General features: G+C 42.7%; 4 protein-coding genes and 1 long non-coding RNA gene across 8 annotated transcripts in view; 1 reads left to right on the top strand and 4 right to left on the bottom strand.

Annotated features, from left to right (window-relative positions):
- Window positions 1-652: 652 nt before the first annotated feature.
- Window positions 653-7919, bottom strand: clk2a (CDC-like kinase 2a). 2 transcript variants are annotated; one of them, XM_076011824.1, is made up of 13 exons: window positions 7749-7919; window positions 6518-6735; window positions 6074-6359; window positions 4931-5021; window positions 4151-4217; window positions 3742-3858; window positions 3445-3611; window positions 2989-3083; window positions 2771-2900; window positions 2557-2639; window positions 2356-2435; window positions 2101-2191; window positions 653-2016 (listed from the first exon to the last, which is right to left on the bottom strand). In XM_076011824.1, the coding sequence occupies exons 2-13, from the start codon at window positions 6733-6735 to the stop codon at window positions 1828-1830; spliced, it is 1614 nt and encodes a 537-aa protein (XP_075867939.1). In that variant the 5' UTR covers window positions 7749-7919; the 3' UTR covers window positions 653-1827. The 2 variants fall into 2 exon arrangements, with proteins under 2 accessions (XP_075867939.1, XP_075867940.1); XM_076011825.1 differs by lacking the exons at window positions 4931-5021; window positions 6518-6735; window positions 7749-7919 and having other exon boundaries at window positions 6074-6214.
- Window positions 7920-7993: 74 nt separating this feature from the next.
- On the bottom strand, window positions 7994-11348 carry LOC142877326 (uncharacterized). The gene is made up of 9 exons (XM_076011826.1): window positions 11098-11348; window positions 10661-10832; window positions 10263-10366; window positions 9696-10175; window positions 9372-9488; window positions 9016-9217; window positions 8862-8935; window positions 8567-8757; window positions 7994-8461 (listed from the first exon to the last, which is right to left on the bottom strand). The coding sequence occupies exons 2-9, from the start codon at window positions 10825-10827 to the stop codon at window positions 8366-8368; spliced, it is 1431 nt and encodes a 476-aa protein (XP_075867941.1). The 5' UTR covers window positions 10828-10832; window positions 11098-11348; the 3' UTR covers window positions 7994-8365.
- On the top strand, window positions 11080-13863 carry LOC142877334 (uncharacterized). The gene is made up of 3 exons (XR_012923821.1): window positions 11080-11225; window positions 12138-12308; window positions 13724-13863. It is a non-coding gene; the product is annotated as an uncharacterized LOC142877334 (long non-coding RNA).
- The window catches only part of cers2a (ceramide synthase 2a), a 40244-nt gene continuing 26943 nt past the window's right edge, over window positions 13795-27095 (bottom strand). Inside the window, exons 2-12 of one of the 2 annotated variants that reach the window (XM_076011833.1) lie at window positions 22749-22797; window positions 19409-19582; window positions 19188-19305; window positions 18812-18930; window positions 18485-18542; window positions 18266-18316; window positions 17551-17643; window positions 16306-16434; window positions 15846-15952; window positions 15346-15499; window positions 13795-15252 (exon numbers count right to left, since the gene is read on the bottom strand). In XM_076011833.1, coding sequence (XP_075867948.1) covers window positions 15103-15252; window positions 15346-15499; window positions 15846-15952; window positions 16306-16434; window positions 17551-17643; window positions 18266-18316; window positions 18485-18542; window positions 18812-18930; window positions 19188-19305; window positions 19409-19581 — 1152 coding nt within the window. In that variant the 5' untranslated portion in view covers window position 19582; window positions 22749-22797 and the 3' untranslated portion in view covers window positions 13795-15102. Of the gene's footprint in view, window positions 15253-15345; window positions 15500-15845; window positions 15953-16305; window positions 16435-17550; window positions 17644-18265; window positions 18317-18484; window positions 18543-18811; window positions 18931-19187; window positions 19306-19408; window positions 19583-22748; window positions 23137-27095 lie in introns of those variants that run through there. The other variant, XM_076011832.1, reaches the window with a different exon arrangement.
- The window catches only part of celf3a (cugbp, Elav-like family member 3a), a 28503-nt gene continuing 26022 nt past the window's right edge, over window positions 24615-27095 (bottom strand). The window contains exon 14 of one of the 2 annotated variants that reach the window (XM_076011827.1): window positions 24615-25540. The gene's annotated coding sequence lies outside the window, so the exon portion shown is untranslated. The remainder of the gene's footprint in view (window positions 25541-27095) is intronic. The other variant, XM_076011829.1, reaches the window with a different exon arrangement.

Raw genomic sequence — 27095 nt, 5'->3', positions numbered from 1 at the left:
TAGAACTCGTTGTGGCCCATGAGTCAAACAGCTTGGCCAACCCTGATCTAGACTGCTAGACCTGATTCTAACTACTTTGTTTCTACATGGAGTTTGTCATATCAGAACAGAAAGGGGTACTTGTAAAATGTGGGACAACCATAAGCCCCTAAAAGAAAAACAAGAGGGCATATTGCATATGTTTGACGGGCCCGTGGCGAGCGGTTATGCTAAAGCAAAAAAAAAGAAAAGAAGCAAAAACACGTTTCCCCATCAAGTAAAGCAATCAGTGCCGTTTCTTTGTCCCTCTTTCACCCACTTCTGTTAAAACTAAACAACAGCCCTCGCAGCGTGCAATCTAATCTCTTTATCTGCAACCACTACTTACAGCTCGCCGTCGATTCTTCCTCGTCATCTTCTTCTGGGGTTTTAGAGGGCGGCTTTGCAGGAGCGGCCTCCTACTTTTGTCACAAATAAAAGGAAGCTGATTAGTTACGCAACACAGAGACAGACTGAAAACACTCTAGGCTGGAGCTCGGCAAAAAGGACGAGCAAGATTTCAGAGTTGGAAAGAAAAAAGAAGAAAAAACGCCAAAGGTGGCAAAACACGCTGGGCTCACGACAGACCGGAGGTAAGAGCAGGACTTGGACAGAGGGAACGTCTCACCGTGGGTCATAGGCAAGGAGCACTTAACTTTAATTCTACACAATCATACATATGTACAGTTTTATACGCTTTAATTTCATACAAAAAATAAACCAACAAAAACAGGATATATATATATACACAGGTGGGGTGGAGACCATGACCAACTGGAACTCATAATAAACAGTTAAACGGGGTGTTTGTGTGTGGCTCATTGGCTGCCACTGGGAGCAGTGTGCTTATCCTGCGAGGGAACTGAACTTCAAGTCGCACGTGAAAAAGGCAGTTCACGATCTTGTCTTAAGTGTGTCGGGACGGTGCCGCCATGAGTGCCCAGCTACGACGAAGCAAACACACCGTCACCATCGCAACCCACACACACACACACACCCGCACACACAGAAAGCATTGCATAAAGTAACAAACAGTTCTATGAAAGGGGACAGGCCACCGCGTGTGCAGTGCCGTTCACCGCTAACATCTCCTTGGCAAAAAAATGACAACAGATCTTACAGGTGGAGCTCAGGAGGAAAGTCTCAATGTAAGGGATCAACCTTCTTTTTCTGAGGAGAATCAACACACCGAGCAGGTGCTCACATTTCAAAAACATGTAGGAACCTGGTGTGTCTCCGTCTCCAGATTAATGCGCTTCTCAAAAATAGCCTCCAACTTGAAAGATGCGACATCAGCGTCATTAAATATCTTTGCATGTGTCCGCATGTTTTAATGACGTTGAGAACTTGTGCTGCTTACACGACAGCTCTGTATCATTTCTACCCTCCCCTTTGACTTCAGAATTGAAAGAGACGATTCATGGCTGATGTTGAGTTTTTGCAATCGTTTGATTTTTCCTCATTGTTATTATTAATTAGGATGGTGAACAATGTCACAGGCTAAAAAAAAATACTTTTAGGACGGACTGAGAGAAGCAAGCTGCGTCTAAAGTCAAAAAGGGTGACAGAAGCTGCACAGTGAGCTGTAGAGAACCTTTTTTTCTGGAAAGTGTAGCTCTTTCTGCAGTAAAAACTTGCCTCCTGATGCTGAGGAGCAGAGACGGACGAAGGGTTGAGGATGGAGAAGTTAATGTGTCCATGCCTCAGTGACAGGTGACAGAAAATCCCACATCCCAGATTCACTGATAGTTCTTTCGCCCGCCTTTGAAAGACTTTTTCTTCCACTCAGTCTCTTGCCGAGACGTGGGGTCACCGGCTGATGTCGCGGTTGCCCTCCCAGCTCTTGCTGCCGGCTGCCTCGCCGTAGCCGCCGTTTTCAAAGAAAGGGTGTTTCAGCGAGTCCGCCAAGTCCAGCCGCTTGGATGGTTCGTACTCTAACATGCTTTCGATGAGGTCAAATAGCTGGTGGTGCTCCTCGCTCTCCGAGAGAAGGTACCGCTGAAAGGGAAGGAGGTACTTATAAATTCTCTCCGTTTCTTTTTCCGGTTCAAACAAACATCCCTCCGATCGTTTCCTTCTTACCCGCAGGGGTTTGCAGTTTTCTCTGACGTACTTCCCTGCTGAGGAGCTCTCGTCCCAGTCCAGGCGTCCACGGTAGAAATATTTCTGCTTTCTACGATGGCAGAGAAACGAGATTTAAAAAAGAGATGATAAAATAAAAATCAAAGTATTATACAGAAATGCTTAGATGTAAGATGTTACAAAATTACAGACTTGCTACAGACTTGTCACTGTGTTACAGACTTAGACCTTGAGGGTGCTTGTGCGCTCTCTCACCTGGTCTTCCGAATCATCCTGGAGGGAACCGGTCCCAGGATTCTCTCCATCATGGCCAAATGCTCCCTGTTGTCATGAGTCTAAAGCAAACGAGTCACCCGACAGTCAACTTCTGGTGATGATTACTTCCGAAAGTGAGCAAATTGTTTGCCAAGCTACAGGAACAGAACGAAGGGAATTAGAAGCAGCTTAACACTGCACCTGAAACAGGGTGAAGCCGAGGTAGTATTCGAATAGGATGCAGCCGATGCTCCACACATCGCAGGGATGGCTCCAACCCAGTTCTGAAGGGAAACAGCAAAAATTAATTTCAGAGGTGAATGGGAATTGCTTCATCAAATTAGAAATCAAAACACGGTGGCGGATCCCTGGATGGAATTATTTTATGTTGGGTAAAACATGAGTCAATTCTCACCTAGTATGACCTCAGGTGCGCGGTAATGCCGTGTCGACACAATGGTGCTGTGGTGCTCGTGGTCAAACGTGGCACTGCCAAAGTCCACCACGCGGACTGCTGTGCTCTTCACCGTCCGCTCCTCTCGTTTCTAGAGGGCAAGAGGCGATGAGGTATTAAATGTACTAGCCAGATGTTAACTACAGATCTTCAGTCCAGCCCCTCGAGTCACGTCTCACCTTCTCAACATTGAAGGACATTGTGAAGTCGGAGCTGACAAAAAGGATGTTCTCGGGTTTCAGGTCCGTGTGAGTCAGCTTGTTGTCGTGGAGAACTAGAGAGAAGGAAGACGAACAGAATTTTCAATTCTTCATCTTTCACCAGATCTGCACAAACAAAAAGAAAAAAAAAACTACGAGGACACTAAAAGTAGAAGGTGTGTCACAAGGAAATTCGACACAACTATATCATGTTTCTCCTGCAACGCTTGACTTTGTCCAATTTATAGCACAGCCCTATGGCACTATGGTGCCCCCATGTGGCTGAAGGCATCTTGCATCCAACGGGGTCTACATGTCCACGTGTCTTCAATGAGCTTATTGATTAGGTCAATTTGACCGATAGCCACACGTTGAGAATTGTCTTTGTAAACATATTTCTGGATGACTGTTAAAATGAAACAAACAAGGACTTACACTTCACAGCGAGACAGATTTGGAAGGCCATGTGTCGGACTTGACTGATTGAGTAGGGCAGGTAGTTGTTTTCCTTCAGGAAGTCGAAGGTGCTGAGTGCAAGCAGCTCGAAGGAAATACACATGTGACCGTGGTAGTCAAACCAGTCAAACATCTGCACACACAGACTTTAAGATAAAAGGAGGGGGGAGAGGGACAAAGGTCAGTGACATTTTAGACAGCCAACACACAATACCACCGTGAACTGGTTTGAAAGGACGGTCCTGAAGGATCACTGTAAGATTCGTCATAACTCACAATTTGTTATCTGGATCTTTTTCATTGATCTTCTCCAAAACATTGATCTCCAGGCGAGCTGCTTCCTTGTACTTCTCCACATTCTTGATGATTTTTAAAGCAACATGAGTTCCTCCCCTGCCAACCATATAGCAGAATAAATCTTGGTTAAACTAAAATGAAACATACATTTTAAATGCATTTAGACATTCACAACTAAAAGACATGATTCTGCAAGTTAACTTAAAGGCGATGAGTGAAGAAACGTGTAATGGAAAAGGTTTCAAGCAAAATATTCTTGATTTGATTATTAGATTCAGAATTTTGACATTGACTTTCTTTCTAATCATGAAAAACAAAGCAAAACAGTAAGCCGACAATCCCGGCTAAGAGCTTGGAATGTTCTGCAGTGTTGTTGACTCACGCATACCTGCGGTGATCAATGCATTCCATCACCCTCCCAAAGGTGCCTTCGCCCAGTGTGCCGACAATCTCATCTGCAATGTGCCACAGAGAGAAGAAAGGACAGGAAGAGCAGGGACAAACAGAACAACAGCGTTAGAAATGGAGACTTCAGACAGGAGAACACATGAGAGTGCAGACAGGTCGACAAATTCTAGCACCCGACCTCTTTTCCAAATGGCTGCACATTTAAAAATGCTTTAAACTTTTAACAAGAATCGAATGCATGAGTCTATGATAAACATGAAGGAAAAAAAATGGGGCAGCCGGTGTAAAAACGCCCCCTTTGGTTGATGACCAACTAGCAGCCATCAAAACTAATGGCGAGTCCTTTCAAAGTGTGACCCTCTTTGCCCAAAAGGACATGAGGGTAACGTGTAGAACAACAAATCATCGGCCCTCACGGTGAAAATGTCTAGCGAGAGGAAAAACTGTACGCAACTTTAAATTTGAAACGCAAAAGAAACAAACAGCTGCAAATGGAAGTCTACGTTTACAAAAGGTCAGGTATCCTGTGAAACATGGAAAGTGCTCCACAGTTTAAAAATGATAGAATGAAGCAGAGAGGGGTCTAATCATTCTTCTAAGAATCTTCCGCTTTGTTGCAATCCACCTTGCTAAGTCAGCAAGAGCGAAGAGCGTTCTAAGCGAGGCATCGTCATCATCAGGCACTCCCATGTCATGTAAATGCTCTATTCGTTAATATTCATATGGAGAAGGGTTACGATAGAGTAGTGGCAGTGAGTACATCTCTCTTGCAGGACGTCCCCACTCCGACAGATCAGGTGCCCTTCCTCGTCGTCCCTCACACTCAGTGCCCGCGTCCGGCTGTTGCTCCGCTGTTTTCACACCCAAACCGCCATCAGCAGGTCACGACAACCAGAGGGAACATGGGGGGGTTTCAGGGGCAGCCGTAGCCACGGCGTCGGGCGGCACAGGCAGACGAGGAGGGAAGAGGAAGGTGGTGTTGATGATGTAGTTGTGGTTGTAGGTGGGTTTGGTGGTCATGGGGCGATTCACGCATGACACCACGTGAAGGAAATATATAACGATAGGGATATAGTGCAAGGGAACAAGTCAAAGATCACATGTTGTCCTCTGCTTCTTTCCCCCCTTCTACCTTTGAAACCACAGCTGCTCACAAGACAGAGAAGCAACTGGCACATCCATTCATCAACGCAAAAAACAGTTACAGTATGACAGTAGCATACCTCAAAACATGTGGCCAAAATCAAAAGTCAACACAAACGTCTTCGCTAAATATAATTGTAAAAAAAACAAACAAAACAAACAAACAAACAAAAACCTTTAAATTCCAATTATAGTACTTAATCTGCAAGTGTGGACAAGAACCACATGAAAATAGAATTCAACCAAAAAAAATGATGTTTTAAATGTCCTAAAGTTCTGTCAGAAAAAGAGATGTTTGATTCTTAAATGTAATGTTAGCTTTGGAAGACCATTTTCACTTTTCCCACATTTCTGCAATTATTTGAAGGAAGTTATGGTTAGGAGAAGAAAGGCTAAAAAATAAGTCTGAGAAAAGAAGGAAAAATGTCACTTTTCTGAATGAGTCTTTCAAATTAAGCTACTACAAAAACTCAAAATAAAGATACATTTGCAGCAGTGGGTGCCTTTGTGTTTATATATTAATAAAAATGAAAATGCTCCACCAAAAAAAAAATAAAAAAAAATTAAGAAGTATAAATCCACCTATAAAAAAAATCAGTTATCAACACACTGATGGAACCAAACCAAATCATAAATATTGTACTACTTACCAACGACAGGAGCTGGGGGAAAAAATGGTTAGCGACAGAAAGAGCTGAGAGGAAGAGAGAGGAGAGAAGGATGAGGAGAGTTAAACCATTTTAGGTCTGACTGTACTCACCGAGGAGGATCGGCTATAGGACCTTGTTCTACGCCGCCTTCGTTTGTGCTTACGCCTGCTGCCTTTCCGCCGGTAGGACTCATCTCGCTCTCGCTCCCTCTCGCGGCCACGTCGGTAGTCGTACATGTTTGGCGAGAAGTCGCGTTGGTAGTAAGTCTCAGGTCCTCCGGGCGGAACCCTTTCTCTGTCGCGGTCTCGATCTCGGCTGGGATCCAATCGTCTGTACCCTTCGCAGTATCTTCTATCAAACGTCCGCAGCTCGGCAGAGCGATTGTCAAAGCTCCGACTGAATTACAGAAGCCACAAAAAGACAAAATATTTCAAAGAACAGCAAGATCTTTACATTGTTGATGTAGAATACTTAACATTTTCAGTTTGGTCATCTGAGATGAAGGGGATTTTTGTGTGCGTGTTCACACTAATAGAGGAAATAGTGCAAATTACCTTCTGGAGCGCACAAAGCTGCCATCCTGTCTGTGTCCTCGTCCCCTTCTATCTCTTTCGCTGCTGGAGGAGTAAGTTGGTGATCTTCTGTGTCGGTGTCGTCGCCCTCGGTCTCGGTCTCGGTCTCTGTCTCGATCTCTGTCCCTGTCTCTGTAGCGGTCTTGGTAGCTGCTTCGACTTTCTCTGTCTGACGATGAGTGGCGCCGATTGTGAGGCATCTGGTGAATAATTCAAAATGATATCAACAAGCCATCTCCCAGAGGACACAAAATATGTATTATGTAGAGTAACATAAGGTAAGATTGTTTTTTTCTTTTAATTATTATTATTTTCAACTACTGTTGTTAATGGAAAGAGCATTTTTGAGTATTGTTCACTGGAGCCACTTGAAACAGTCACTTTGGAATCAGCTGAGAAACACATTTCATTATTTCGACTTGTTTATCAGGTTTCTGTGTATCAAGTGAAAAAATGCCACAATTATGTCAAAGTGATCGAAATTAAACATTAAAAAGAGAATTTGCCCATAGAAACACACTTTTCAACCCAACGATTGACGAACATGTAGGGGTCAAAAGTCATGACTTTGGCAGTAAGAAAAGCCAAGAAACTGAAAGCTGATGATGGTTGGCATTGTACAAACAAGCCTGAGAGTTTGACATGAGACAGAAATAAGTTTTAAAGGCTGGGGTGTATTCAAAATATCCCGGTCGCGTGGAAGTATTTGGGTATTAATAACATTCAGGTTCGCGTCAACTGCATCGCTTCAAATGGCAACAAACAGTCTGCACGTCTACTCTGCAGTTACAACTAACTAACCACCACTGACCTAGCCATTACCATAAATAATGTTTCGAATAGAGAAATAAATACGCAAAAGGTGAACAAATATTACTGAAGTACTCGTTCCGAGTCTGCAGCAGTTTTGGGTCTCTCCCCCCCCCGCCATACAAAACGATACGTTTAACATTTTGAAATTAGGCACAATGGCAAGCACTGTCACATCATAATTTTTCCAACTTTAAACACATAGACAAACATAGCCACGAATTAAACCAGCAAAGGTATACGGTCTCTTAGAATGCTTTGCTACAAGTATCCGCTAACACCAATGTAAATAATTTGGCGGCCATCTTAGCTGCGTTCAGCGGCTAACCGACTAGCATAGCTCGCTGTTGGCCGTAATCTGTCAAAAAATGGAATCACTGCATAACTAGTTCACAGTTTTTACCGTTTTAGCGGCGAGGCCTGTACGCTTATCCCACAAGAAATCCGTATTGGCGTTCCAGTGGTCCAATTTACGGTGACACTGGCTCACAACTCTAAAGCTAGCAAGCAGCCAGTTTTTCCCCCCACATCCGACCAGTGCTAAGCTAGTTTGTCGTGTATCGAATGGAGGCACGAACGCCCCCCTTCGTTGAAACGGCACAGCATGCGGACCATAGAAATGAGCTTCATACGAAGTAACACTCACTGTTTTATGGGAAAATAATTTTAATACAAGAATAATACCATTAAAAGACAGTTGTTTTATTTCAAAGTACAGCGTAGGTTGATTTGTGGAATGTCAATGTTTAAACACGATAACTTATTTTTATTTCACAGTTCTGCGTTTAATTTTTATGATTTTGGAAAAAGTTATTTTACAACAACAAAACAACAACAACCGTGTAGTTTTATTTTATGAGTGAAACATAAACTGTTTACAATACCAATAACATCACACATTTGAAAAAAGAAATTCAGCATTTTAATATTTAAATTTGGTCAATTTTAAGCAGCCTTTTACAGCTCCCAGAACAGGAGCTTCATTTGATATTCTTAAATGCCTGTTATATGTAGTCACACTTAGTTCTGCGAGCTGAGTTTTGAAAGCAAATTATTCCTTATAATGTGCTCCAGGCGAGGGGACCCACGGTAGATCCAGTCCTTATGCTGGTTAACCTAAAACATGACAACACGCACAAACAATTGTAAATTTATTTCACAAGAACATTCAGCAAGAAACATCTCAGTTAGTAATGTTTTAAAGAGTAGTGCAGGACATACCTCAAAAACAACTTGTATGAGGCTGCTGTCAGTCACGACCACCTCACAAGTCTGCAGGATGCCATTCAATGTGGCAGAAATGTTCTGTCCAACACAGTACTGCACCCTGGGCGGGTAAGGCCACGCATCAAGATACTTCTGCATAAAGTTCTTGTGCATCTCATCTGCAATATCATCCAAAGGATTCTTCACTGTAACAAGTAATGAATAAATATTTAGACAAGTACAATACAGATTAAATGTATCTCATTTTCAAAAGAGAACAAAGGGACCAAAAAATATTCCAACAACTTACATGGCTTGCACACAGAATGAATTGAACTTAAGGACACATACACTGGTGTGTGATCATCAAAAAATACCAAGAACCTGCAAATTCAATGCATTAAAATAGATTGTGAGAGACATTTTTAATTCATTGTAGAAACTATTCCATGAACAACACCAACCTCTGCTTGTTTTTAAAGGTTGGGAGCTCTGCCAGTATCCCAGAGTGAAACTGAGGCACTTGGTCTGCACACTCAACAACCACACAAGAACCTACGAAGAGCTGATCTAGCTGTGCGCTGTTACCGAAGGCAATGTGGTGACCAGGGATGAGGTGCTTTTTCTCATCTTCAAAGCGGACTTTGTACATCTGTATACCATGCTCTGCAAAAGCAACAGAAATCAGGAGTCATTTAATACTGTAATGCGGCCCTTTTTCATTAGAATGTACACTATGCATAAGAGCTCTGTCTCTTTTGGCCTACAACAGTTTTATCTACACTTGTAACTAAGATAAATGTTCTTCAAGCAATCTTACCATTTTTTACTATTTTAATGACTTTCCCCTTTTGCCAGCCATTGATCCGATTTCTTGCCAGAACAGTCATGTTTGTGCATATCTCTCCATCTAGAATGCTTGGAGGGTCCAGAGCATCTAAATATTACAGAAAAAAATGTAATGAAAAGTTATGTCACTTACATCAGTGAGGTGTGAAAGTGCACAACAAAGCCTGTAAATCCCCCAATCCCAAACCTCTTATAGAGCAAAGCAATGAAGCATGAATGGATTGGACACTGAAAATTTGCTTGACAGTTTGCTGGATAAAAACATATGTGCATATTTTTTGCATATTGTTTTTACCGTTGTTTGCTGGGGTTTTGGACTCTGCCAGTCTGTTGGTACCTGCTTCATCAAAGTAAGTAAATGTGTTTGTCGATGGTATTTCCCTCTTCTGATTGGTCTGGTGCATTAAAAATTTCTTAAGCTTCATGAGCTCATCGATTTTTTGCTTCTTTTTGGGAGGAGTGTCATCATTTGTAATGGAAAAATCAGAGTTGCTGTCTTTGTCCCTATCTGGTTCCCACGGAGGGTCAGAGTTGAAGTTATAACAGTGTTCATTTTCATTGTCGGTGCTCTTGGGTGCTGGCGAACACGATGAACTGATCAAACGAGGAGAGAGTGGGGTCAAGACCACCACAGGATGTCTGTTTGGATCGATATGGAAGGTTTTTCCAAGAAGCATACAAAGGTTTGGACTATCCCCAGGCATCTGTACTGAAGGGGTCAGTCTGTTTGTACTTGAAAAGCCATGGTCAGGAGTCTCATGTGTGGATGGGGATTCTACAGAGTAAAAAGGTACATATTTAAACATATTTTTTTTTAGAACTTTAATATACATGTGTGTGTGCGTGTGTTCTTTCACTTTACCAGATTCTGTTGTGCTTATTTCATCATCAGAGCAAGTATCATGGTACTCCCAGCCCAGCAAAGAGTAGTGTCTCTTCACAAGTCTTTCACAGGCAGCAACAGACCTGAAAGGACATCAACAGTTAGATCACAGACATCAAGAAGTACTTACACTCTAATGCATTTGGAGGCAACTGTTATTTCATTGAGTCAAAAACAAGCAACATAACTCATTGGATAGATTAGCGAATCTGTCTATGGCTAAGTAAAGTTTTAAAACGAGTAACCACATACTTCAATTTGGGGCAGAGCCAAAAAGGACTGTAAACTATTTTGGAGAGCCCAAAAAATAAAATTAAGAAGTAGAAGAAGAAGAAGAAGAAGAAGAAGAAACCCACCCGCAGGTGTTTGATCCTCACCTGTACAACTGTTGGAGGTGGATCGCCTGGTGCTCCCTTCTTTTCAGGAGAGATCGCAGCAGATTACATTTCTCCACCACTGCCACGATCAGCTGGTTCTTCCACACCTTCCTTCTGATCCACCTCCGGAGCTCCTTTTCAGTCATCTCCACCTCATCCCCCTCCATAGTTACTGGGACAAGGGCGATTTCAACGACAACGAAAGGTGCAAAAGGGGCTTTTATGACCGATGCTTATTTCTTTGATCATAGTGCTTTTATGAGCAGAGGAATGCTATGCTATTCGAAAGTTTCAAAAACGTTTCAATGTATGTACATGACAGGTATCGAACCTCACAAAGACTTTGTCATTTTTGTATTCATGAATATGCTTAAATGGTGATACATAATGCTAACATCGCACAGATAGTCAAGCTCGAACACTTGTTGAGGAAATACCGCATTTAAGGAGAAAACGTCTTTTTTCTTTCGTTTTCTTCTTCTTCTTCTTCTTCTTCTTCTTCTTCTTCTTTGGTTTAGCAAAGGTTGGACGCAATGTTGCAACGTATGTCTATGGTGTTCTGCAGGTAGTATTTTTATTTGTATATATATTTTTTAAAACTGTTATAAGACCGTGGATGTGTGTTATTCGTCGGTATTTTTTAGCCCCGCACCGCAAGACGTCTGAAGCTCACGACCGCCACCGTATGTTCAGAGGACCAAATGACAAAAATAAAAGGTTGGCCAAAATCCTTCTGTGTGGAACAATACAGTAGTTAATTCAGTAAGTTAATAGTTATGGAGTTCTTTTCTTTTTATATTTTAAAACCAGAAAGACGTTAAAAACCGATATACAGGGACAACAATCCTGAATATCTTCCATCCTTACGTTTTCTTTGTTTGATTTCACTGTATTGTTTAAGATTAATTTAGGCCACCAAAATATGAATAAAACATTTTCAAAGGAAATGTTTTTATTGTCATCATTATTAACAGCTTAAACAACATTTAAGTGAGGCTACCACAGCAAGTGTCTGAATAAACTGTTGTTCTGAGTATTTTGTTTGTGTGTCGTTTTTAATCAAAAGATAGCTGAAGACACAGGGACTGTTGGCAAAAACAAAATCACAATAAAGACCCATCCTGCCTTCACCCTAAGACAGCTGGGATGGGCTCCAGCAGACCCCCATGACCCTGATCTCAGGAAGAAGCGGGTATAGAAAATGAATGAATGAATGAATGAATGAATAAAGACCCAGTTTTAAACAATCTAACATTTAAATTCCAGTTTACTGAAATCCAAGCAAAGATTAAAAATGTTGGAAATTTACATTGTTTTCCAATTAAATCTTATCTTTATATACCAATATTTATAAAACATTCATCCCACTTCTGTAGACTGAATTTGCTTAACCCCTCTTCTTCTAAACAGAGAGATAATAAGAGTCCTTTCACAGATGGATTTCTCTCCTTCTCAAGTGATCTGTTCCTCCTGGTAGGTCGAGGTGGAGATGGAGCCATAAGGATCCACTACTGTTTGGGCGCAGCGCACCACTGTTGCCAGCAGGAAGAAGCACAGCAGGAAGAGGAAAAAGAGTGCAAAGCCCAAGTCCACGTCCACCTCAAACTGCGTTGCAGGCTCTGAGGGTCTGTCCATGTGGCTGATGACGGTAAGGATTACTGGTGGGCTCTCTTTATCACTTCAGCAGCAGAGCTTCAAGCATATGAACATGTACTCTGTAGAAGCTGATGGTAATGAAGTCATGGGAGAAATATAGATTTAAAAAAAAAAAAAGAAAAACATTTTTTTTAGAGTGACTAATTTTTCTAGCAGTGAAGATACATTTCACCTAAAATAATTGTCCCATGTAATCTCGACAAATTAATGATCAATTTTGGAAAACAAACATACATTATATTTGATGTCATTACATTGTTAGAAAAGGACCACATTGAATCAGGAATATTTTATCTTTTCTTTGTCTTTTCTCATATTGGATTAGGACCAAATATCAGCAGTGGCAACACAGATGTCACATTGATTAAAATGATAAATACAAACTCACCATTCTGTACTCTGAAGCTCTGAAGAGGGATCAACGCTGTTTGTGCCTCTCCACCTCCCATCCAAGCGTTTGACGAGCATCTTGTTTTAACCCCTCTCTGCAGGGTTCCTTAAGAGCCAAGTTACATAAGATAGTCATCGGTTACCACTGTCTTAGCTGTACCCCATCTTCCTGGTGCAATCACCAGACGAAAATTGAGCAGCTCACAAACACATGCACAAGGAGACATGCGAGATGTAGACAAGTTTCACACCTTGAACCGTGCAACCTCCCCCTGGCTTGCTTAGCCTTTATTAATACTTAAGCAGGGAATTGAGTAACAGTCCTTACAGCTCAGCAGCCAATCAAACACCCTGCTGCCTTGTTCCCTTGTCAGCATGAACACCAATTCAGCCGCACTCCACAATTAACTGCAACGTCGTTTGGGCTAAGGCGAGCTTGTTTTGTTACGCGCAGACTCGGTGTCGGTGCAAAGAGAAAAAGATTCAGGGGTGGACACTGGAGGAGGCAGGAGCGGTGTCTAGGGGGGGCTGAAGGAAAACTCAGATGGCCGAGCAGGAGAAATAGGAGACGCATTAGCAATTATATCGTGGAGGCAGATGCGAGGGCAGGGTGGAAATCGACCCAGCCAATTCCAGAATGGAGACTGTGACAGTGAGGCTGCCAGTGGTGAGAGCAGCGAGGTGAAGGCCCCAGGTATAGCAGGTAAAATGATCCCACCCTGTTCACAATTAACTAAGGAGGCCCTCGGAGCCTGCGGCCAAAACGCAACAGTGAGGAAAGTGAGTCGTTCCTCGCCGAGACCACTCGTGTTTCTGAGCTTTCCAGGCAAATGAAGATCGCCTCCAATTATTCTGCAAGCTTTTGCGCATGTCGTGCCAGGAGGATGCAACCCACACACGTGCCAGCCCTTCAGCATCACTGTGCCATCTGATAGTCGGTGTAGCGTCTCCCTGGTGCCCTCAGGTTTACTCCACACCAGAGGAAGCCATCAGCGATGACTGTGCTCGTTTTTTCAGGTGATGTCATCAACAGAAAGCAGCATGGAGAGTCATTTTGGACTTCACTTTGAAGAAAACAAGACTCTGAATGGTTATCAATATTTTTTATCATCATGATAACTGTTTACATCTCAGCAAGACATTGTGTGAAATGAAAAACAAAACAAAACAGAACACTATGTCCAAGTGAAGGTTCTCCATGGAAAACACATGAGGGAGTTCTCATGTGAAAAGAAGGCACTCGACAATGACAAGGCAGTGCAAAGTGTAAACTGCACTTTGGCGTTTCATTTTTTTCTTTCTCCACTTAAGATGTTCACTTAACCATTTATTTTTTTCAAATCAATCTAAACACAGTAAAGGCAGAAATGGATTTTCAAGTACAAGTAATTAAGAATAAATATTGTAATTGTAATCCAAACTCCTTAAAAATATGAAGAAGTCGGGGTTGATTTCAAATTAAACACTGCTACAGAATCTTGTTCAGTATAAATGTAGTCAATGCTGTTTCATTGAAGAAACCATAAAGTGCATCTTTAGATGGGATAAAAACAACACTGAATGGAAATGCTATTGACTCTACCAGACCATGAGGAAGCCTTCGTAAAGATGGTTCCCAAATTCAAATCACTGACTGGGCTGAACTAAAATGTAATGCAAAAATAAAATGGCACAACTACAATGGAAATGATCACAAACAAAACAAAGACACAAAACAATTTGCTGTGCCAATAAAGGCACGTTCTCAACATACAGGCAGATGTAGCACCTTCTTCCAGACAGTTAAAAACATCCAATTGGAGATATTCTTTCTTTTAAACATTAATAAACAAATATATTTTTGGAAATAGATCTGACATTAACAAAATTACATCGCAAAAGCAAATATCTGGTGTTCTGGGCAAAGTAAACAGGAGTAAATCCGACTATGGACCATGAAAAGACGACTGTGTTGGTCTTTACACTCGTCACAGTCGCTGATTTCAGCGTTTATTCAGGGCAAAAGTTAGTCACGGAGTTTAGGGGCGGCATTAGTCGGCTGTGAAGGACGGAAGCGCTGACAGTAACCAGCAGAAATGCTTTTATTTCCAAAAATAATAAAGCTCTGAGCTGGCAGTTGGACATGTGGTCACTTGGTTAAAGTTGGCAACAGGTGAAACAGCCAGACAGAAGAAGGAAGGAAGACCTGCTGCTAAGGTACCGAGGGCATCACTTCCTGTTTTTCTCCCCACACAAAAAAAGTGAGAGGAGGCCTCTAATTAAAAGTTTGTGTTTGTTTGAACATGCTGCTCCCTCTCCACCAGCTCCACTTTCTTTGGCTCTCAAGTCTAGGGGCCTATTGCATGAGACCCGCTGTCTCTCCTCCAAAGGCCTCCAACCAATCTCTTACAGTCCACTCAGTCTCTTTTACTGTGGTTGTTGTTGAGGGGAGTGTGTCCGTTACGCATGTGACCGTTTGTGGGTTTTTTCTTCTGTTTGCCGTCAACGCCCTCGTCCTCTTCCGACTCCGTCTCTTCCCTGTCGCTCCTCTCGTCCTCCACGATGTCCTGCAAAAAGACCCGAGAGCTCTGGTTGGTCGGGGAGGAGGGAGACAGATGGAAGCACGGAGGTGGAGGAAAAGTAAAAGCAACGGTCCCTACGTTGCCTGGCAGGAACTTGATGACCATGCGCACGATGAGCGCCGCCCAGAAGATGTGCAGGAGCTGCAGGGTGCACATCAGCCCGTTGAAGAAGTAGTAGCCAATGAAGGTCGAGTAGAGGCTCAGTGGGTACACCATTGTTGTGTGGATGATCCTGCATGAGAGGGACAAGGAGGGAACACAGAGCCCAGTCAGAGGCCACCTACAGTCGCCGTCAAAAAGCCCATTGAGAGGGGCCGCCACTGTACACAGTGTGTCTATTGTTGTGGTTCCACTGCACAATGGCTCCGGTTCAAAATCAGCCGGAAAGTTGAAAAGCGCGAGATTTGTGCTCAATGAATAAATAATCCGCTGTCTCCACCACCTACCTGTGGACACCTGGTGGAGCAAGTTAACGCAAATACATCCAAGCCATCCTGATGAATATGTGCACAGCAAGCAAAAAAATAAAAGAAGTGACTCATCACAGAAGTGGTAATTGCGGGCTTCGTCATCTTTACCAGAAGGGAAGGATCACGAGGCGGGTGATGATGAAAACCGCTGCAAACGCGGTGAACATCAAGTTACACGTTTTCCTCCAGCCGGCATAGTTGAACATCTTGGCTGACTGCAATGAGAACAGAGAGCAGGCGCCGCCGTGCATTTTAAAACAGCAGGTCAGCGTGACGGTTTCATAATCTCGCCTCTAGAGGGCAGAGCTGAGTAACATCAGCTGCGCTCTGACCATTGCAAGATAAAAAGACGTTTCTAATTTAGTCTTTATTTGAAAAAGAAGTGACGAAATGCTGAAGTGGGATAAAAAATAAAAAGCCAAGGGCTTTGGAACTTTTTAAAGGCATACAGAATGAATGAAACATACATTGGCGGAATGAAAAAGATGACAGATTTTATTGAAAAATTCTAAAAATAATTCATAAGGAATATAAAAATGTTATTTTAACTCAGAACACGTTGTCATACCTCCATGAAATAGTCTGATGCATCGTGCACCAACATGATCAGAGTTCCTGCCCGGATGTAGTTGACCAGCCAGGAGAAACTGATGAGGGCAGTGGTGGCCACATGGTGAATGATCTGCTCTTTAAAATCCTGCAGACAAAAGAAAAAAAGACTTGTGTTTGGTCACTCATTGATTGAGCTGTAAAGATGTGTCACTAAGCTGTAAAGATGTGTCACTAATCAACTGTGCCAGTTTGGTTGATGCAGGTTTCAATGATGATTAACTCTCCACGTGCAGCAGATTATTCAGCTTTGCAGCAGTAAAAAATAACTAAAATCCTTACATTGGTGAAAGAGAAAGGAACTCATGAGTGAAATGAATAATCCTGCACATTAATGGATGATTTCCACACAGCCGATTCCTAAAGAACATTTGGGATATTTGTCCAAAAACAGATTTTCTTGCGTTTGTGAGCTTGAGATATACAAAAGCAAGGTCTCGTGTGACGTGGTTGAGATCACAGGGTTGATGTCTGCACAGAATGATTTCCACTCCCTATCACACAGTAACTCGAACATCTGCGAGCACGACATCCCGGACCGGAGCGCCTCTTCAGCAAACATCCAGGTTGTGTCTTTACAGCGGCAGCGGCGGTTCACAAGGCAGAAATCTGGTGTGTAAAACAATCACTTTTATACATCATCGTTCACCGTCCTGACATGCCGCGCTCTCAGCTCCCTCACCAACCAAACGTCTTTTATATCTGAATCTGTGACTGTATTTCCATATTATCGTTATTCACACATGAGGGTGCAAAGTGGGAAGTGCCAACCTTCTGTTCCCTGGTTATTTCTGCATACAGCGCAATCACAGGGCAGAATTCAGCAATTAAAGCACTTTCAAAGTGAAGTACATAAATCTGTTTTCGAATTTCCGTCTTCTGAGCAAAACAAAAGACAAGCACATTAACTTTAACTCATCTGGAAGTGATTTCTTTTTTTTATGCTCAGCAGGTCAGATTCAAGCGCTCTGGCTTTAGTGGAAAAATCATTAAAGACATTCTGGCGTCTTAACAGCGCTACTCAGCGCCGTACATTTACAGTGTGGCTGGGTAGGTGGGAGTCTTAATGGTGGAATCTTAGACGTCTTAACCTCTTGACCACCATCGCAACAAATCGCTCTGGTGATATTGCATGCACTCTGATGTACGGCATTTCAAAAGGGCCTTTGCATAGAGCTGGCTTAACAAAGTGGGCATCACTTACTTTGCGCTTGACGTCAGTTGCCACGCTAAAAATCAGCGAGATGTAGAAGCCCAGCTCAATCATGTAGTACCAGTACTGGGAGGGCAAGAGTGGCTGGAGAGGAAAGAGCAAAAGATTTCATTGAGGATGTAAGCAGCAGTGTTTCCATTAACCCTGGAATTGCGCAAAACCTAAAAATCGCAATAAAAAAATGGAACACTAAAAGGTTTTGACACTCGCATGCGGTGCTTTTTCAGATGTATATGGAGGTATAGCTCAAAAGTGGCATGGTAACACTTCGCATTTACACGTCAGTAGACATGACGTACAGGGTCACGTGACCAGTTCACTTCAAGTGAAAATGGCTCTGACAGAGGAGGAGAGGGAATATTTTTTTTTTTTTACAAGAAATAAAATAGAAAAAATATCACAACCATTCTTGATAGAAAACAGCATCGAAAGGCGAATTCATTCCAAACCCTCAAGGTGGGGTCTCGCAGGACGAGATTTTACGAGAACTACAGCTTAATGCGTTTCACACCATTCAATGAAAACACCTGCAAATCCCATATATACCTAAATATACTTATATATATATAAATATCACTTATATAGTGCGAAAAACTGTAATGGAAACGCAGTTATTGAAGCGGTGTGTCAGATATGCAGATTGAGAAGGAAACCTGGGGGGCGGGGGGCGGAGTATTTCTGAGTAAAACTCTTGAAAGGGTCGTACCATTTTGGGGAAGTCTTCCCACACCAGCTTCATGTCATAGAACCATGGTTTCTGCAGTTGGACACACACAAGCATTTTTATTAGCAGAAACACTCGAACAAGAACACAGTGGTGAAAAATGTTCACGTGACATGCAACAGCAATGCCATCAGTGTCTCCGGATGGTTTCATGCTTATATTCCATTGTGACCAATCTGACTGATTCTTTTGTCTACTTACATCGACCAGGACAGCAAGGCCAGCAAAGAAAGCAACAAGGTAAAAGGTAAATCTCCAACTGGAAGAGAACGCACAGCCAGCTCAACATTCAGCCACCAGATAGATCAAAAGGAAACAACTGTCTATCCTGTTTTATCTTTTGTGTGCTCACTTTTCAGACATTGTGATTAAAATATTTAGTGCTCTAGTGTTTTTTTTCTTTATGGATTGAACTCGGCTGCCAGTTGAAAAAACAAAGATCTTAAAATGAAGATAATGAGACATTTAAAGCAACAAGGGCTGAGTGAGCGCTGGATTTTAAGGTGCCACTGAAAACACTGCGTCTACCTGGCCTCTCGAAACTTTTTGAGCTTGCTGGGTCGCTCCTGGTTCCTCCGCTGTCTGAACCACCTTTGGACCTGTCGCACTGGGAAGCCTGTCTGTTTACTCAAACTCTCCAGTGAGCACTGACGACAAAAACAGGACAAGGACAAAGGGGTCAGTGAGGTCTGCCACCTCAAATGACAGACAACAGCTGATCGGGGGTCACAAGCGATGTGGATGGCATGATGTGTGTGTGTGTGTGTTTTTTTTAAACAGTTCAGCTCATTTCATACATCAGCAGGTCTGAGCTCTGTGATCAGGGCGTTTGCCGTGTCATTTCCAGGGGACACGCTGCGTTTATGTGGCCCTGCTGGTTTCCTAAAATAAGCGGCGGGCTAACCTGTGTCGGATGCTTTGATGTGCTGCAGAAATAGACCTCCAGGACAGGATTTGGAGCTGCACAGACGCGCCTCTTGTCGCGCACACCAAGCAGAGACGCAAGGGGGGTTGCAACTAACCTGGGAGGAGGAAAACTCTCTTGGTGAAAAAAGCACTCATGAGAAACACAGATGGGGAGTCAAGGTGGTGCACCGTGAGTTGAGCGAGCAGAAGGTAACTCACCTCTCAAACAGCTGCCTGATGACCAGGAAGCAGAGTGCGATGGGCAGAGCCGCACGCAGGTCCTGATATTTGGGGAACACCTTCCCGTCGTGGTCCTTCAAGTCGGCCCAGCCGTGGCCCTCGGGAAACCAGATCCAGTCGGCCCACAGCCGTTCGCTGAGTCCAGACAGCATCCTGACAGCAGAGGGTGCGGACAGGAGAGGATTTGTCCATGTTTTTACAGGCGGGGAGAAGAGTAAGAGGGAGGTTTTCAACAGATTTATCTTCAAACTCATTCAGGGACAGACAAAAGAGCTGAATGCATATTGACTGGAGGTGATTAATCTCAGCAGCGCCACACATGGGCACTTCCTGTTCCACATAAAGAGGGGGGATGATGAATGGAGGATATTATTATGCAATACACTCATAAAAAAAGGATTGTGCATGTGGGGTGGGGGTGCAGTGAGAGAGCAGGGGGTGGTGGGTGTCAGTGGCTGATCTGTTTTACTCCCGAGGAGGATAAGAACAAAAAACAAATAATTTTTCAGATAATATTCCTGCCAGACTGCATGCAATTCCTGCTTCTTCAAAGTCTCTATCAAAACAAAAGGCCACAAAATTTGCACTATAACGACATTACAACTGCATTCCCATCATTTTCAGCTGTTCAGCCTGACAAGGTGATTAAAGGCTGATATTTGACTACCAAACAGGATCTCATCTAAACACAACACTACACTACACTCGCACACACAAGGCCTGCTTTGTTGTCGGAGTGCAGAAACAACAAGATTTGTTTCCGCCGCATTTCGAGCTGGAAAGTCAGAGCTGGGAACTATAAAAGAACACATCGTTACCTCTGTGGACTCTCACAGAGTCGTACCTATGACTATTGAATATCCCACCGCAGCTGGACCTTGGTGTTTTCAAGGCTGCCTTTCAAAAGCAGCCTTTGAATTAGGAAATTCAGGTTTGCCACAAATTGAAACCGCCAAGCTTTGATGCAGACTCCATCTCAGGTGAGCTAAGTATCACTGTGACAATCTGCCCGACTTTACAGCAACACCGAAGAGGTGAAAGATCAACTATTGTGAAGTTAATCAGTGTTTGGCTTTAAAAGATCCAAGCCGGCTGCTGTTTCTCACCGTCGTGACTTATTTTTACACACACTCTGAGAAGTAGAGCACAGCAAGAAGTAACGGATCTTTTCTGAGGAATTCAGTGACGAGACAACGTGTCACTGACAGAAAACATCGGTTGAGTGCATTTTTCAGACTGGTAAAACAAAGGAACAAACAAAAAAAAACTGACATGTTTAGTGTAAACTTGCTAGATTCAAAGCAAAAAAACTAAAACTTAAACACCAATAGGAGTTTCAGAGTAGCTCTTTTTTCCAGTGAGCTCCAGCTGCTGTGTAGCCAGTGGTCACCGGTTGGCACAAGAACAGATCAGGCGCCAGCAGCTTAGCAGGCGGCTTAGCAGGTACAGCCTCAGGCTTCAGTAAACCCACGTTTTATTTTGTTAGTTGGGTCATGTTGACTTTTCACCCGGCTGATGTGCAAATAACAAATGCAGTCAGACAAAGTGTGTTGATTGTTGAGCTCAGACCTTTTGGTCGTTAAAATAAATTATGGACCAAGATAGTACCAAACTCGCTAGCTACATGTGCCAGCACAGTCTGGGAGTGCTGGGGATGTAATTTGTGCATTTTGGGCCTCACAAGGTGAGAAAGTCAGAGAACAGTTCCCGTCTGAACAACCGCTAAGACATTAACAGACACATCACAAGCTTATAAACTTTGAAATCTTGTGTTGGACACCGCAATGGCAACATGAGTCATAGTAAATACAAGGAGACTTCATACAGTAGCTTTCGCTGCTGCCAACGTGGAACCCAGTTGACTGTGCAACGTGCATTGGAAAAATTTAATCATGTCTTCCTTTCCAGTAACATGGTTTTATTGAAAGCACCCAAAGCACTGCAGCTCATATAGTGACAATAAACAGACATAGCTGCATGCAATACAGAGACTGTTTTTATGCCCACATATGAATTTACTATCCGCCTATTAAAAGTCATGTCGACTTTCTAATTTGTACATGTCCTTGCGTTTGCTCCAATAAAATGTGTAATAAAAGTTGCTAACCTCAGCACGTGTATATCCACATGGTACCCATCTAGGGCAGTAAGGCCCCATCTGACCTGCCAACTGATGGTACACTGAATACATCTAACAGGGTTTTAAGCAGTTGTCTTTGAAGTTCACATGCACACGTTGTATTCTGACACTAGAGTCTCGAGGATATATTGTATATTCAGCAATTATCATGCTTAAAGATTTGTCAAACGCCCGTCTTATCTCACGACACAATTCACTGAGGCCCAATCAGTGAGGTCTGTGTATGTCAACGAGATTAAAATGTTCCGTTCCGGAAAAAAGGGGCCCTTATCTCCAACCTCAACACGCAGTTTAACAGTTAACCCCGTTTGAACAAGACTCGGGGTTTATGTTGCAGCCTTTTTCTCTCTCTCTCTCTCTCTTCTCTTTTTTCTCATTCTCCGTTTGGCTCCGTCACCGCTCGCTGCGCAGTTTGCGTAAGCCCGCGCAGGGAGTGGCTCGTGCATGGCGCAAGCGGGGAGTCTCCCGGACATAGCGGAACAGCAAACGGCTTTGACTCACTGAGATGGAACTTTTGAGAAACTCCTCCAAGTCGCCTACAAAACCTCACAAAGCCACGGCGGGGGGGATAAAAGCAAAGTACTGCTATAACTAATATGTTAGTGGATGGGTGGGCGAAGCACGAGCCACTCCATGCACGGAGCCGGTTTTAGTTTACGCCATGAAAAAAAAAGAAAAAAAAAAAAAAGAAAAACTTTCTGAACGTCATCATACATCGCGCCACGGACGCTATTAATGGCCGTTAATAATCCAGGAATGACTTCTGTGTCACTCATGTGGCTACCGTTATGTTTTAATAGTTTATCTAGCATGTTTTTTGATAACTTTCTCTTATCTGAGCGTCTCTCAAACAGTCCCTGCCGCAGGGGAAACAGGATAACCACAGTGTCTCCGCGTCACCTAGCTTAAGTTTTAACTGCAACATACTTGGATTCGCTGAGAAAGCCTCGTTCCCGGTACACTCAGCTAAGTTGGGGACAAAAATACCCCAGGGTTTAAAGACTCGGGCCCCGCACTTCTGCTGGAAATGACTCAAAACACAGCAGCCATTGATGGCCGCACTTCAAGGGGAAGTTTGTGAACTGTCGGTTTTCAGTGACAGGGACGCGTCGCCCATCACGTAGCGGTGCACACACACGCACACACACACACACACACACACACACACACACAGCTTACCTCTCGCCGCTAACGTAGCTTGTCTCGCGGGCTGCTAATGTTGTTGCTGCTCCGCTACGGCTGCTCCTAAAAAAAAAAAAAAAACCCAGCGGATTTCACGGAACTCTCGCCATCAATGACAACAAGCCCAACACGGTTTGCTCCTTAAAAGGGATTCCTTTTTTCTCATTTAATTCCAAATTCGCCACATTCTCTAACTGAGAAGGGAGGAAACCTTCAATCTGTTGACGGCTCAGAAATAGTTCAGCTTAAAGCAAACTAAATTGGTTTTAACTTTGGCGATTGAACCGGTTTGATGCGAGAAGTTCTAAAGGGGCTGACACCCGCGCCACTGCCGGAGGTAGCAGCAGTGAGAAAAAAGCCCCTAGAGTTGATGTTATGGTAATGTGTCAGAACTGAACGGGAGTGGGCGGAGGGAGCGGGCTATTTAAAGTGACGTGCGCCTTTTGCTCTATATGAGGTGTAGTTCGTGCCGCCGGCAGGTACACCGTGGATCAAAGTGTGCCACTGATGTAGCTTTGGGGACAGGGACGTCAAACATTTGCGCTCCCCCATCCACTTTCAATAGTCTGCCCTCAGGTTCCCTTAGGTTGGCGATTCTATTCCAGATACTTCAGGGGTGCAACAGCTGTCCTATTGTATGCATGCCTTTTGAAATGTGGGCGCAAGCCAGAGAACCTGCACTAGCATGTTGGTGCACTACTCAGTTGCCACTAAAGCCAAAACATTCAAAGGCTGCGATTTTGCCCGGCAGACACAGAAGTTGTTAGTTGCTCCGAATTTGGATTCGCTGGAATTTGATGTTGTCATATCTTGTTAACCTTGCGCTGCAGCTTTGTATTGCTAAGTTTTTAGGCTTTCTTTCTTTATAGGTAAAATAATGGGAGGTATGTAAGCAAGAGGCCACTGCGCCAGGGGTTCAAAGCCACAACCTTTCTGCACAAAGCATGATCAGAAATTGATGCGCTTGCATCAATTATGCCTTATATTGTCCCTGTTGTTTTTTTAATGGCCAAACACACCTGATTACAATATTTAAACATGCACAGTTTTAAAAGGTATAGACACAGTTGTACTATGATATATTAACTCCCAGTAGCTGTAGCTAATTAGATAACACATTAAAGGACATCAACCAATTGTACTAAAATGTGGAACTCATGTCTTCCCCTGCTGGCTGTCAAAGACCATCATTAACATGCGTTTGCTCAAGCCCGTGGGCTTCTAATAATAGTGTTGAGTCTGTAGGCTGTAGTAGTGACACCAATGACACAAAATGCTGCATTGTGACTTCATTTTTGTTTTTATTGAAGTGTCCCGCTTTGTGACAGTGAATTTGACTTTCCCAGATGGTTTCCTTCATGGATATTAGCAGTGGCGAAAGAGAGGTGATTTGGTCCTAGAAGGCGCTGTGAGGCACTAACTGCTCCCCATACCACACAGCATGCCAAAGACAGTCTAGGCTAGGCGTGTTTGGGCCCATCAGGCCAAACCCAAAATCCTGTGGTGGACTCTGAATTCTTGCAGTCATCACAAGCTTTGGTTAGACACCTTTGCTTTTCCCATCCAAGTCATTCTTTCGCTGCATATCGGTGTCATTCAAAGTCACTCTTCATTAAATGCACACCTCCTCAATAGTTTTCTTCTTCTTAGAAGTTGTACGTTTGATCCCAGGTTGAAATGTCAAATAATGATATGATGCAAGATGCTTTGCCGTTTCTTTTTGTCATGGGACTGCGTGTGTTCTTGATAGGTACTTTTCCAAATGTGTTTTGTGTTTATCTCTTCTATTACGTTTCCAAAGTGAATTATGCATCAATATAATATTAAATGGGCCATCTTTCATCAAAATAAATGGATGACAATGAAACAGACAAGTAGCATTTTTTTTTCTAAATTGTACTTTATTTTCTTTTAAAGACATATGTTTTAAAACAGCAATTGTAGAGAATAAATAAAGAAACCTTGTTTTTGTTTTTTTACTTCCATAGGTACATTTATGTAATTAAAAACTCTATAATAAGTGTTCATTGTCTTGAATGCTATTTTTTTTGTTGTCGTCTTAAATTAAAAAAAAAGAAATTGTCACATGTTTTTACCCCGTGCCCCCTCATCAAATTGATTAACAAATAAATTAAAACGTAAAAAATCAAGATAGAAAAAAAATTCCAGCCCTTCCACTCCATTAATTTTAAAAGTTGCGGCAGCAGAGATTCTCAGCCAGTCGAGTCCTTTGCCTGTTTTTCGAACCAATGTATGTACAGCAAAAAGGGAATTTCTCCTCCAGCTTAATTACCTCTTGTTGTTTTTCATTTTTACGTTTAAATAATAAAACTAACTCTACATAACAATATAACCAATGGTAATCATACAGAATAGTATTTTCTTTTGGCTCTGACTTTTCAGTTCGACCCTCAATTTACGCCATAGACCACAAATCACACTATACAGTAGAACCCTGTTTAGTAGAATAACATCAGTGATATGCTTTTTTTTTTTTCTTCTTAACATGTAGATCTCGTTGCTGACAATAGAATATGTACATAATATAAATGAATCCAGCTGTGGAATGATAGGAAATCTGGAGCACTTCTGATACAGCGAAAGCTGATTCTGTTGATATATTTGTTGCTGATATTAACTGCAGTTGTTGGTTGTATTTGAAAGCGCGCACATGTTTTTATTTTTTTTCTGTGAGTGAAGTGTCTCTCCTGTGCTATGCGGTTGGTCAAACAACCAAAAAAAGGCTGGGACATCCCGAGTGGTTTTCTTGATTGAACTCTTAGGTTTTCCTGGGGGAAAAGAAGAAGAGGAAGGGAGGGGAAGGTGGGGGAGGAGGGAAGCAGGAACAAAGAGTATTTTAATATTTAAATCGAAGAGAATTGCAGCAGTGAGAGAAGACTTTGTGCGCTGCCTGCAGTACAAACTGTTGACTGTAATTCTCCAAATTACTCTCTAATCGACTACATGCAACTCAAACAGTGACAGTCATACTGCTGCAAATGTATTCACGCTCGCAGGAAAATAGTTTGTCATCTCCTTTGGCAGGCAAATTAATCCAGAACATGCGCAGTAGGAATTCTGGTGGGAGTTCAATGATTCAGTTTTCGAGACATCAAATAGTGAGTCTGAGCGACTGGGGGCTGTGAACAGGACATCTGCAGGTGCCAGAAAAATATGTTTCTATCGCTATTATTTGAGACCTTTTCAGGTCAAACGACCTATTATATCTTTAGGACATTTTGAGATATTCTGACAGTTCTCTTCTTGATTCTACAGAGGAAAAATAAATGTATTTTTTCTCCCCTTCTATTTTTTTTTTTGATTTTCCAATTTTCCTTGTAACCAGCAGATTCTCTGTGCATAACAAACACAATCTGTTTTATTGGTGGGTTTCTTAATTGAAATAATTGACGTTAAGGAGCCCCAGAATTCCTACAGAGGAATGCAGTTCCTCAGCCAGCAGAACGTAACACAGGAACATTCTTACCCAAAACCATCTACAAAAAGGTGTCTTGCACTCACACACACACACGCACACACACGCACACACACGCACACACACAACCACTGCCCAAACACGCACACAATAATCTACACACACCCCCTGTACGTCTCACAGTGTAACAGTTATGAACACAAATAATGGTGTAAAACATTTACAGGGACACATTTAGAACATTTTTAGTCTTACAAAAAAAAAAAAAAGTCAATCAAGACACAAAGTCACTTGTGAATTGAGTTAGAACCAAACAAAAGACCCGCACTCACCGAAAAACTACCACACCAACCAACTAAACAGAGGGAATGTGTGTGAGGATGACAATCATGACAGACAGCAAAAAAAGAAACCAAAAAAGTTTTAAAAGGAAAAAAAAAAATCAACCAAAGATTCCATAATGCATGGAAATCAGACTTATTCAGCCCGTAACTGAAGCTTTTCGAAGACTTTTTTTTTTTTTTTTAAATCAGAATGTCATGATAATCGGTTCCTCACAGATGCTGAGGTAAAGTGACAGTTATTGATCCACGTTTGCAAGGATTGAAAAAACCAGGACAAAATAACAGAGAGGAAAACTCACAACGCACCAAACACAGTTCATGGTCGCCACAGTAACCCGCCATGCAGTTGAGCATGGTGAATCAAGGCAACGGCCCAAAAACTCAAAACTGCTAATGGCAACCATCACAGGCAATATCGCCACAGCAACCAACACAGGCCAGTTAACTTACGACGCATCGAGTAGGAAGGGGGGGAGGTTTTAAAGCGACGCACGTCTCCACGATATATTTGTGGACGCGCCGAATGTCTTGAGAGTGGTGTTTGGTGCCGGGTTTTTTTTCAGG

Source organism: Nelusetta ayraudi, unplaced genomic scaffold (genome assembly GCF_046127955.1).
Source record: "Nelusetta ayraudi isolate G7.1 ecotype Tasmania unplaced genomic scaffold, CSIRO-AGI_Nayr_v1 ptg000135l, whole genome shotgun sequence".
Classification (NCBI taxonomy): Eukaryota; Metazoa; Chordata; class Actinopteri; order Tetraodontiformes; family Monacanthidae; genus Nelusetta; species Nelusetta ayraudi.
Note: the sequence above shows the minus strand (reverse complement) of the source record. Positions and strands in the feature narration are given on the sequence as shown.